We start from the raw sequence: 12,696 nt of genomic DNA on the forward strand, positions 1-12,696 counted from the left end.
ACGTCACTCGTACAAACAGCCTTTTCTTACCAATCGATGGACACGGAAACGACGTTCTTGTACCGTGAATATGTATCATTTTACTCTGCTTGAACTAATAAATATTTTACTGTGACCAACGCTCTGAAAATAGAGCAAGGCTTTATTTTAGGCCCCGCCTCTCCACGCAAGTTCAATCAAAGTTTGCTTTCCGTCCAAGACGGCCGTCCACCGCTCACTTTCGCTGAAAAGTCCGATCCAAACTATTGTAATGCCCCGGATATGGGGGAGAGAAGTCTGTATTTGCTTACCCACTTGATTGTGGTAACAATAATACAGAAAAACATTAACAAAATAACAGCGTGCTGCTAAGACATTCGACCGCTATCTCTCGCTATCTCGCTCGTTCTCCCATTCTTCCTACTCGTTCCCCTTGCGTCGCTTAAATAAATAAATAAATAAAATACTACTCTAAAAAGCTACTCTACTACCCGCGCGCGCGCTCTCGCGGGTGGTAGAGTGGAGTGGGCTACAGCTGTGTAATCGGCTGACTGACGCATCTGATTATTATCTTTTTTTTTTTTCGGCGGGGGGGCAAACGAGACTGTGGCGGGCCGCCACAGTCTCGTTCATTTGTGGGAAACACTGATAGTGCTGAGCCAAGATTATGTGCGAGTGTCCTTAAGAAGCTACTAAAAGCTTATAGTCAATAGACAATTGTGTGCTCAAAACATGCTTTTGTACCTAAGCCTGTCGCAATATGCAATAATTCTATTTATCGCACGATAAATAAAAATGAAGGCGGTAATTTTTCCGCTGCGATTTATCGCCTGCGGCAGACATGCTGTTAAAAGTTCGGATTCCTTGTTACCAACTGCGCAAAATGCATCTTCGATCCAAGTCCGGCAAAAAAATAGCACCGGCAGCAATCATCCCCATTATATCCTATTGTTCAACGTATACCGGCCGCGTCAGTGCTCCCGATTGACTGCGGACCATCTCCGGCGTGCCGGGGTTGTTGAGGTGTGGGCGCTCCCGTCAGGGATGACATTTCACGCCGGGCGGCTATTTTGCGACACAACACCGGATATTTGAGTGGCAAATTAAGAGCGCTGTGCTTCAAACTCGTCCTGTTTATGAAAGTCGATTGTCATATGTTGGTGTTGTGCACTAATGAGCAGACATGACTTCTGTGGCGTTTGCTAACTTTTTTTCATGCGCGCACACACTAGATATCATGAAATAGCAAACTAGATGTGTTACATCCCATGCCATTGGCTACGTGAGCCCAGAGTGATTATGGGACACGTAGTCCATATACTACATCGATGAATTATAAATCGCCATGACTGAATGGAAGTTAAGAAGGCCAAATCAATCCATACCAGTGACAATAGCTAATGCTGCAAATATTGTTAATTCAGTACGTGACACAGATGGACCAAAAATAGGATGTCTTGCTCATGTAGTAAACCTAGCTGCTACTGTAGCAATCAACAGTGTGCCCCGCCTCACTTTACAAACAGTAAAGATTGTTCTCAGCACTTTTATACTAAATATCTTTAGATCAGTAAGAAGTAAGCACATAGATATTATGCACTAAAATGCATGTTTATATGATGGCAATTTAATTTTTGCTCGTTTGCAAAAATAAAAAACAAAAAATACAGTTATTGTTTTTCTTCAGAGCATTAAATGTATTCAATCAGATCGAAAATCGTGTCCCCCGTATCGAAAATCGTACCGAACTGTGACTTAACTGTATCGTTGCATCCCTATGGAACACCATTGCAGAAGCTATGAGGGGAAAAGTTTTCATTTGCCTACATGCTTAAGTTATTAACTGCAATTGTATTTTTTTTTCGTGAAAAACACATTTTATTTATTCTGTGTTTCTGTACGGTATTAATATTGTCTTTTACTTAAGAGGCATGGTCTATTGTTTTTAGTTGTGATTTCTTATCGCGTTTAAATGGGTGTACTTGTTCTATTAATATATACTGTATTCTGTGTTATTGTAAATTGGTTAAAAAAAAAAAATTGGGGGGGGGCGCAATAATATGGCATATCACAATAATTTATGAGATAAATTATTGCACACTAAAATTTGTTATCGGGACAGGCCTATTTGTACCCATTATTTTCCATTACATACATGTATTGCAGCACAAATCTAGCACCAAGTACACTGCTGGCCAAAAATATTGGCACCCCTGCAACTGTATCAGATAATGCTCAGTTTCTCCCAGAAAATTATTGCAATTACAAATGCTTTGATAGTAATATCTTTATTTTGTTTGCAATGAAAAAACACAAAAGAGAATGGAAAAAAAATGAAATCTTTATCATTTTACACAAAACTCGGAGAATTGGCCGGACAAAAGTATTGACACCCTTTGAAAAATCATGTGATGCTTCTCTAATTTGTGTAATTAACAGCACATGTTACTTACCTGTGGCATATAACAGGTGGTGGCATTAACTAAATCACGCTTGCAGCCAGTTAAAGTGGATTAAAGATGACTCAACCTCTGTCCTGTGTCCTTGTTTGTACCACATTGAGCATGGAGAAAAGACAAGACCAAAGAACTGTCTGAGGACTTGAGAAACAAAATTGTGAGGAAACATGGGCAATCTCAAGGCTACAAGTCCATCCAAAGACTTGAATGTTCCTGTGTACCGTGCGTAGTGTCATCAATAAGTAAAGCCCATGGCACTGTGGACAACCTCCCTAGATGTGGACGGAAAGGAAAAATTTGAGGAGAGATTTCAACGAAAGATTGTGACCCATACACATGCAAAAGCTAAGCTGGAGTTGAGAAAGCCAAAAACGTTTTGGAAGAATGTTCTCTGGTCAGATGAGACAAAAGTAGAGCTTTTTGGGAAAAGGCATCAACATAGAGTTTACAGGAAAAAAAACACGCCTTCAAAGAAAAGAACACGGTCCCCACAGTCAAACATGGCGGAGATTCCCTGATGTTTTGGGGTTGCTTTGCTACCTCTGGCACTGGACTGCTTAACGGTGTGCATGGCATTATGAAGTCTCAAAACTACCAGCAAATTTTGCAGCATAATGTAGGGCCCATTGTGAGAAAGCTGGGTCTCCCTCAGAGGTCATGGGTCTTCCAGGACAATGACCCAAAAGCACTAGAGAATGGTTTGAGAGAAAGCAGTGGAGACTTCTAAAGTGGCCAGCAATGAGTCCAGACCTGAATCCCATAGAACACCTGTGGAGAGATCTGAAAATGGCAGTTTGGAGAAGGTACCCTTCAAATCTCAGGAGACTTGGAGCAGTTGGCCAAAGAAGAATGGTCTAAAATTCCAGCAGAGCATTTTAAGAAACTCTCTGATGGATACCGGAAGCGGTTGTTTGCATTTATTTTGTCTAAAGGTCGTGCTACTAAGTATTAGGCTGAGGGTGCCAATACTTTTGTCCGTCCCATTTTTTGAGTACTGTGTAAAATGATAATGTGTTTTTCCATTGTGTTTTGTGTTTTTTCCATTGCAATAAAAAAAAAAAAATGAAGATATTACTACCAAAGTATTTGTAATTGCAATCATTTTATGGGAGAAATTTTTATGGGAGAAATTGAGCATTATCCGACAGAATTGCAGGGGTGCCAATACTTTTGGCCAGCCGTGTAAGTAAATGTCGCACAACTTCTTCAGAAACGAAAAGGTTGAGAACATTAGATGATGAGAGTTGATCATGTAATTATATTAATCCCCAGAATTTGTACTTTGAGCGTAAATCATTTATTTCCTGACCAAAAATTATTATAAAGTAATAACTTGGAGCCGCAAATAGTCAATGTGAATGGTGAATCGGCAGAGGATTACTGTATTGTGACCACACTTTGAAAAAAAAAAAAACATGTTATGCTGTGGTTTTTTTAGACTGACTTGTCATCAGTGCGTTCTTTGCTCAGCCTTTTTTACTGCGAAGTGTTCAGAATTCGCCCTGTTTTGCAAGACCGGGCCCCTTGAATGATTACGCCGTTCCAGCGAGGGAGAAATAGGGGGGTTGAGAGGTACGAGGAGCTTTATTAGAACCAGACGTTTAGGGGTGGCTCCACTCGCCGTAATGGCCACAGAGAGGGAGGGGTGTTAGTTAAGGGAGGCCTGCGTTCCCGAAACGAAATTGGATCCTGTTGCTTGAGGCGGGGAGACAAAGCAGGGTGGGGCTGAGGGTTTTCTTTTTGGGAGAACTCACCTGAATAGTGCAGCGGACAACCGGGTAGACGCCGCCGAAGCCCGGTTGCCATGACAAACGCAGGCCGGTGGGGGTGATGTTGGTGGCTCGCAGGTGGTGAGGTGCGGCCGGTAGTACTGTTAAACACAGGTGGTGATTAATCCTTAGCTGCCAATGACAGGAATCCTTTTGAATTTAAATTAGTAGTTAGATTCAAACACAATTGTGTCACTTTGAAATGGATGTTAAAGATGCTGACTGGACATAAATGGAGTTGGGGACAAAATTTGCTGGATGACACTTTCATTAATGCTTATGCTAATTATAACGGTCTTATGACAGTTTTCTGATGCCACTGTCATATGAAGTTTTTTACCATATTTTGTCAATCTTATAATTAGGGCTAACAAAATTAGCGCTTTAACGGGTGGTAATTCATTTTTTAAATTAATCATGTTAAAATATTTGACGCATTTAACGCACATGCCCCGCTCAAACAAATTAAAATGACAGCACAGTGTCATGTCCACTTGTTACTTGTGTTTGTTTTTTTTGTCACCCTCTGCTGGCGCTTGGGTGCGACTGATTTTATGGGTTTCAGCACCATGAGCATTGTGTAATTATTGACATCAACAATGGCAAGCTACTTGTTTATTTTTTGATTGAAAATTTTACAAATTTTATAAAAACGAAAACATTAAGAGGGGTTTTAATATAAAATTTCTATAACTTGTACTAACATTTATCTTTTAAGAACTACAAGTCTTTCTATCTATGGATCACTTTAACAGAATGTTAATAACGTTAATGCCATCTTGTTGATTTATTGTCTTAATAAACAAATACAGTACTTATGTACAGTATGTTGAATGTATATATCAGTCTTGTGTCTTATCTTTCCTTTCCAGCAATAATTTACAGAAAAATATGGCATATACTATAGATGGTTTGAATTGCGATAATTACGATTAATTAATTTTTAAGCTGTGATTAACTCGATTAAAAATTTTAATCATTTTACAGCCCTTCTAATATTGCTAAATTTAATTTTTCAAAAATTTAAATTCTAAGATCTCTAAATTCTAAAATCACATTTTAGCCAACATTATTTAGGAAAGAACTCAGGTTTTAATTGAAACTTTTTTCATTGAAAAAGGCCAAAAAAAAAAAAAAAAAAAAAAAAAGCTAAAATGAATAAAAATCATTGAAAAATATTGAAGTAAATGAATAATCCTTTGTTGGGTTCGTATTTTTTGGTAAAACGCATGATAGTAGCAGGGCCGGCCCAGCGTATATGCAGACTATGCAGCTGCTTAGGGCCCCTGACCACTAGGGGGTCCCCAATCTGGCAATTGTTTAATTTATATATATATATATTTTTTTTCAGTTTGCTTTAGTTGACTTTTGTTAGTTTTGATAGGTCATTTCAAGCTTGAAAATACAAGTTCATCCTTAACTTCTTTATTTTCCTCTTTTAGAAAAAGGTTTGGCCCTATCTACTGTAAGTACTGACAATCACTTGGGGTGAGAAGTTTGAAGTATGCAGTGCAACAAAATCTGATTAATATACAAAATATGGACGTATGGGTTGGATTGTATGTATGGGTTTCACAGTACACTGTGATGAAATGGTGGGCAAAAAAATATGGGCCCCTTGGCATTATTTTGCTTAGGGCCCCCAAAGGGCCTGGGCAAATTGGATAGTAGTTATGGTACAAACATTTCTTTTTTTTTTGCAATATACACATGAATCCTGCTAACTTAACGGCTGCCAAGTCAAGTCATGTGGCTTGAGTCCTCTCACCGGTGACAGTGCCGGAGCCGGAGGCAGCAACGCCCTTACGGTTCTGGGCCTCGCAGGAGAAACTGCTAGTCCGGTTCAAACCTGAGCAAGAGAATAAAACAAACTCAGCAGAAAATTTGGTTGGACACAGTGAAAGCTGATGAGAGACAAAACATAGTGCAGTAAGTGGTGGTTTCCGTGGCGACGTGAGTCAGCCAATGAGTGTGCAAGGCCTGTCAGCAAAGTTTTTTCCATCCATTCATTTTCTGGAGTGCTTATCCCCTCATAATCACAACTAAATTTTGGATGGGAGGTGGGGCATAACTTCAAAGTAGTGCAACCTACTTTGGACTACGCATCGAAGTTTGGAGTTCCACTTTGAAGCGAGACAAACTATGTTTAACAACAACAGGCTCCTACTGAACTGACCTCCTGACAATTATCTGTGGCCGTTTAAATAATGAGGGACTCTACTAAATAAACACCTGAGCGTATAATAGCAAATAAACCCAACATTGCCAACTTCATTAGATAACAACAAATTGCAAAATTCCATACATTAACACCATACAATAAGTCAACTGATGTCAGAGGTGGGTAGAGTAGCCAAAACATTTACTCAAGTAAAGGTCGCGTTACTTCTAAATTAGGAGTGGGAACCTCTTGTTACCTCACGGTACGATAAATTTGCGATACAAATCTCACGATAACGATGATCTGACGATATGGCGATACAACGATTATCGATACATTGGTTAGGAAATTATTGTAGGATATTCTACAAACAACTTATAAACAGAAAAACAAGCTTCTGCTGTGAATTGGAATGAGTTTATCACTAGTAGACGTCCAATCTGTTTTGAACTGGGAACATTCGTTCATTCGCTGCAAAGAACAAACATCACCTGTCAAAAGAGCATGAGTGGCCTATATACCCTACCCACCGACGTCACAAAACCACGTGCTCGCTGTGTGGTTCCACCCACTTGTCCGTCATTTTGTCTCTGTATTAGAATTGTTTTCAATTGATCGAGGAATTTAAAATGCATTTCATGGAAGACCCGGTGCTTTCTGATGCCGTAAACTCACTGGATGTGTTGCATAAAAGGCGTTATGTGGAAAAGCTTCGTTCTATACAGTCGCCAGATCCATATTTGATTCCCAAATCGATGTTTTTCGACCCACTGTCTTCGCCCTGTCTGCCTGACATCTGCTACGCTGATATTTACAATTATCTTTTCCACACAAAATCAGCCTATTCTCACGAAAATTTGAAAAACTTCAAGAGCTTGGAGGCTTATAAATACTTTGTTGCTGGTTGGGTGAAACAGGTCCTCGTCCACGAAAATTCGGCAGGAATCTATCTTGTGCTTGGAAAGGTGAGTTACGAAATTTTCAATTCAAAATCTTTTGTTATTGCTAACATCCACTGTCAAGTCTAATGTATTTCATGTCGTTTGTCAATGGAGTTAAGGCTTTTAATGTTTATATGGTTTAGCGATAGCACTCTCACTACATACATACGTGTATGTTGTCGGCGATTAGCCTAGCAATGATCTTAATTGTGGTTATTTGTCAGCCCCGTAGACGAGGCCAGTTTCTTTCACTTGGTACCAGCTAAATATTATTCAAAAAATAACGATGGTGGAAGAAAGGGAAGTCACAAACATCTTGAATTTGAAACTATGTCGTACTACGTCGTATGTTGTCGGCGATTAGCCTCGCAATGATCTTAATTGTGGTTATTTGTCAGCCCAAAACCCTCTAAGTATATCTTAAATGCATCTTACCGGATATAAAATGACTACTACATAGTCTGTGGTGATTTTTTGGTGCCCAGTTTTCACGTCGAATTGCAGCCATCCATTTCGCTCTCCTCTTTGGATCCCTCGGAATACGGTAAAACTTAAGTCTCTCCTTCCATCTTCTCTGTTAGTGCAACCAACAGCCACACACGCCTTCACCATTTTGATTATTAATGTTAAGGAGCAGAAAAACACGCCGTAAATAGGAGAAATGTACGTAGCCGTAACAGGTTAACAACACTATGTTTTGACGGACAAGTGGGCGGTACCATTCAGGAGAGCGGAGTTGTGACGTCACGTGGGTAGGGTCTATAGTGGAGAAAAAAACATTGTTACCTATGATTGTTATAGTAAGAGTCATGTGGTTATTGTTGTGACGTCTCATTGGTGAAACTGAGACAGCCACTGTTGGCAACTCTGTCAAAAATACGGTATTTTTCGGACTATAAGTCGCAGTTTTTTTTTTTTTTTTTTTTTTTTTTTCCCCCTCCATAGTTTGGCTGGGGGTGCGACTTGTACTCAGGAGCGACTTATGTGTTAAATTATTAATACATTATGATATCATTTCACATGTTATTTTGGTGTTTTGGATTGACACTGTTGGTTTTGTAAACTGAGTAACTTAATAGCTATGGCCACGTTCGCGTTCTGCCTTTGGCAATGTGTGTTCAATTGTATTATTGACTTTTTTATATTGAAATGCATGCTTTTAGCTTGTGGTGCTTCCACGCCCACGTGGGGGCGCACTTGCACTTGTTTACGTGAAGAAGAACGCTCACACGCCAGAAGAAGACCGACAGCTATGTAGCTCTGAGTGAGTGGGCGAGTTAGTGAGAGAGAAACACGGCTGCAAACCTACGTTCATTGTTTATGATTGTAAAATCTCTCTACAGAGGCCACGCCTGTGTGTATCATCTTTTCTGTTGTTGTTGTGTGTTTTCCACCTGCAATCGGACACTTAGAGCTGGTTGTGTGGTTGTTTGAACGATGCGCTAATGCTAGCGAACGCATGCTAACCGTTTGTGTCATGTCATTACTGTAAAAGCACCTAATTATCATTTATTTACGTCGATGCGAACCTATTTGGTATCGAGGATGAAATTGATTCAGCAAATTATATGGACGTCCAGCTCCAGCATTGTCATTTGGGAGTTTAGCTGAATAGCCAGGACCGTGCCGTAGCGCCCTGGTGAGGACAGTATATTCGCATTTCGTTGTTCATGCACTGTACATTGTACACTTATTCAGCATGTTGTTCTCTATTGTATTTTTATATTAAATTGCCTTTCAAGATGACACGTCTGTTCTATGTGTTTTGATTTTATCAAGTAAATTTCCCCCAAAAATGCAACCTATACTCCAGTGCGACTTGTATTTGTTTTTTTTCTCTTCGTTGGGCATTTTATGGCTGGTGCGACTTATACTCAGGTGCGAATTGTAGTCCAAAAAATACGGTATATAGAATAATCTGTCAAAATGTAACAACTCTAGGGTAGCTCAAAGTAGCGGAGTTAGAGTAGTGTTTCTTCTTCACAAATCTACTCAAGTAAAGGTAATTGTGTGGTAAAACTACATCTAAGAAGTACATTTTTCACAAAAAGTCACTCAAGTAAATGTAACGGAGTATATGTAACGCGCGACTACCCACTTCTGACTAATGTGCATTTAAATTAACAATGGAAAAATTACCAAAATGATCAAATACTTAAATTAACTACTTAAATATCCCCCCCTCCAAATGGTACGTAGGTGCCAGATCTTCCACAGCTTGGTCATTACCTCAAATCAGAAATCAATTAAATATTCAGACAAATATGAACTAAACTGTAAACAATTTAGAAAATACATGTCCAAATAGACCAAGTCCCTATTGTTAACTTAAAGGTGGTGGCACAACTTGAAAAAAAGCTAATTATAATGGCTATCACTGAACTATTATAACCCAGGTCAGGACAAACAACCATTCACACTCTGCTTAGATTCATCAAAGAACCCCATCCTGACATTGGCTTACTCACACACACTTGAGACATTCCACAACATCCACATCATGACCTCACAGTGTTGTCAAACATGTTCCCAGTCAACCACACACATACAGTGCCGCCAGTGTGCCATTCGCGCAGCAAAGCCTCCATTGTGAAGCGGGCGGAAAAGAGAACGCCGAGTCCACACTTTCGCCGAGTGGCACTAAAGTGTTTCTCATCTGGAGATTGCGCCACTTTCTCTCATGTCCACTGACACAAAAACACATGCTGGCACGTGGAATTTGACCAACATCTGCTTCCTTTGCACTTGACAATAAACGTGTGAGTCACCATTTCGTCTTCCTTTAAATAGGTTGAAGCTTGAGTTGATCGCAGCTAAAGTCCAGCGAGATAAAAATATCAAAGAGTAGCAGGACTTGACGAAAATTCACTTAAAGGGACAGACGACAGCTTTATCATGTGCATCCAAGTGGAAAGAATTTTGTTGAACTTTTCAGGGACATTGGACATCTATTCAAGAGTTGTTATTCGCTTAACTCATTCACTTATCACAAAGTATGTGTTGTAGTTTGGCTGCTATTGATGTCAATAGATGTCCAATCCATTTCAATTAGGAAATAAATAAAAATAATCTAAAGATCTTTTGATCGCTTCCGGCCTCTTCCCAGTCGAAATGGATTGGGCGTCTAATGTCGTCGTTGGCAGCCAAAGAGTTATGCTAGATGAGGTCAAAAGACATTTAAAAAAAAATATATATATATATATATATATATATATTAATATACAGTGGGGCATACAAGTATTTAGTCAACCACTAATTGTGCAAGTTCTCCCACTTGAAAATATTAGAAAAAATAAATAATAAATAATAAATTTACCTATTGCAGATTCAGTCTTCCCAGCCTGGTGCAGATCTACAATTTTGTCTGTGGTGTCCTTCGATAGCTCTTTGGTCTTGGCCATAGTGGAGTTTGGAGTGTGACAGACTGAGGTTGTGGACAGGTGTCTTTTATACCGATAATGAGTTAAAACAGGTGCCATTAATACAGGTAACGAGTGGAATGGATTAGAAGATGTTAGACCTCTTTTACAGCCAGAAAGCTTGCTTGTTTGTAGGTGACCAAATACTTATTTTCCACCGTAATTTGGAAATAAATTCTTTAAAAATCAAACAATGTGATTTTCTGTTTTTTTTCTCCACATTCTGTCTCTGATGGTTGAGGTTTACCCATGTTGACAACTACAGGCCTCTCTAATCTTTTCAAGTTGGAGAACTTTCACAATTGGTGGACTAAATACTTATTTGCCCCACTGTATCTATTCATGGAGTAAAACATTTTGAGTAATAGTCGACTAAAACGGGACAAAATTTGTCTGAGTTTTCGCTGACTAAAACTAGACGAAGATGAACACATTTTGAAAAAATGACTAAGACTAATAAGTATTTTCGTCCAAAAGAGCAAGACAAAAATTAAAAGGGCAACCAAAAACAACACTGGTTGTTAGCCTTCCTTTAAACATGTTTTTTTTCCATATTCTGTCTCTCATGGTTGAGGTTTACCCATGTTGACAATTACAGGCCTCTCTGATCTTTTCAAGTAGAACTTGCACGATTGGTGGTTGACTAAATACTTATTTGCCCCACTGTAATTCCCAGAGCATAACTGGTTTGTTATTATTTATTTCAAATTTATTTCTATTTTTTCAGTTGACTAGAAATTGTTTAGACCTTTCTTTAGCTTTTAATTTATTTTTTATTTAATTTATTTAGAATGATTTATATTTTTAGTATTCATGCCTTTTTCAATTTGCATTGATTAATTCTGATTATTTATCACAATTTGAATAATGTATGTTGAATTTTTGGAAGTGACTTTTTTAAAATATTTAATTTTGAATTATAATTTTAATTACTGTTGTATTTATAATTCATTTGCATTTGTTTTTTCAATGTATTACTATTTGATTTATCGGAACAATCACCTCCCCTCCCCGCCCGACCCCAAATTCTTCATTCATTTTATATAAAATGCCAAGGCAACATTAACAGTAGAGTGATCCCTCATTTTTCCCGGTTAATGGGGACCAGACACCGCCGCGAGAAGTGAAAAAACGCAAATTAGCGCAACCCTCATAATTGTGTGTGTGTGTGTGTTCAGATTTAGCTTTTTTTTTTTTTTTTTTACTTTTTCCCCCAAAGTATAATTTAAAAAAATATATGTGCATATATATTTTAATGTAATTATTTTTAAACAAGAATAAGGTAGTATTAGTAAATGCTTGGCTTGATTAAATGTTTCAATGAGTGAGTCTACTGAAATACGCTCGGAGCGGCTTACTTACACACAATGAGTTGCCACAGCAACTGTTTAACAAGTTAAACAATGATTGACGCATGCGGCGGTTTAGAAGTTCGGGACTCTGGCATGATCGTTAACTTTAATTCACAACTCCATTGGACATGCACTCTGACTGACTAACAAAGAGCAGGGAGCGAGCGACAGCTAATCTGTATTTTTTTTTTTTAAATTGAAAAAAAAAATCCGCGATGGACTGATGGTGCGAAGTTTGAAGCGCGAAGTAGCGAGGAATCACTGTACTATTGAACGGGGGCTGCAAAATATTATATTAATATACACAATTGGCCTCTGGTTTGAAACCACTTTCCTATATGAATGTATTTAATTTGAAAAGAATAATAATTAATGCATGAAAGGGTACCAAACAATCGATCAATCGCTGCTAGACCTCCCAGTTCAAATGAATTGGACGTCAAACCCCATCAATGGCTCAGAGACATGCTTTTCCACAACTGAACTTGTTCTTGTGATGTTCTACAGTCTATGAGTTTTGGAACAGCTGTCCATTCCACAGAGGTGAGTGTTGGTTCCCGGTTCCGATGAGTCAAAGCAGACCCTAAATCCTCTCCTGTGTGACTCAACCCCCTCT

At 38.8% G+C, this 12,696-nt stretch overlaps 1 protein-coding gene across 3 annotated transcripts in view; it reads right to left on the reverse strand.

Annotated features, from left to right (window-relative positions):
- LOC130918016 (tyrosine-protein kinase receptor UFO-like) overlaps positions 1–12,696 on the reverse strand; it is a 113,731-nt gene that overhangs the window by 52,864 nt on the left and 48,171 nt on the right. For 2 of the 3 annotated variants that reach the window (XM_057839863.1, XM_057839862.1), the window contains 2 exons: positions 5,976–6,056; positions 4,193–4,308 (listed from right to left, as the gene is read on the reverse strand). In XM_057839863.1, coding sequence (XP_057695846.1) covers positions 4,193–4,308; positions 5,976–6,056 — 197 coding nt within the window. Of the gene's footprint in view, positions 1–4,192; positions 4,309–5,975; positions 6,057–10,625; positions 10,976–12,696 lie in introns of those variants that run through there. The other variant, XM_057839864.1, reaches the window with a different exon arrangement.

Source organism: Corythoichthys intestinalis, chromosome 6 (assembly GCF_030265065.1).
Source record: "Corythoichthys intestinalis isolate RoL2023-P3 chromosome 6, ASM3026506v1, whole genome shotgun sequence".
NCBI lineage: Eukaryota > Metazoa > Chordata > Actinopteri > Syngnathiformes > Syngnathidae > Corythoichthys > Corythoichthys intestinalis.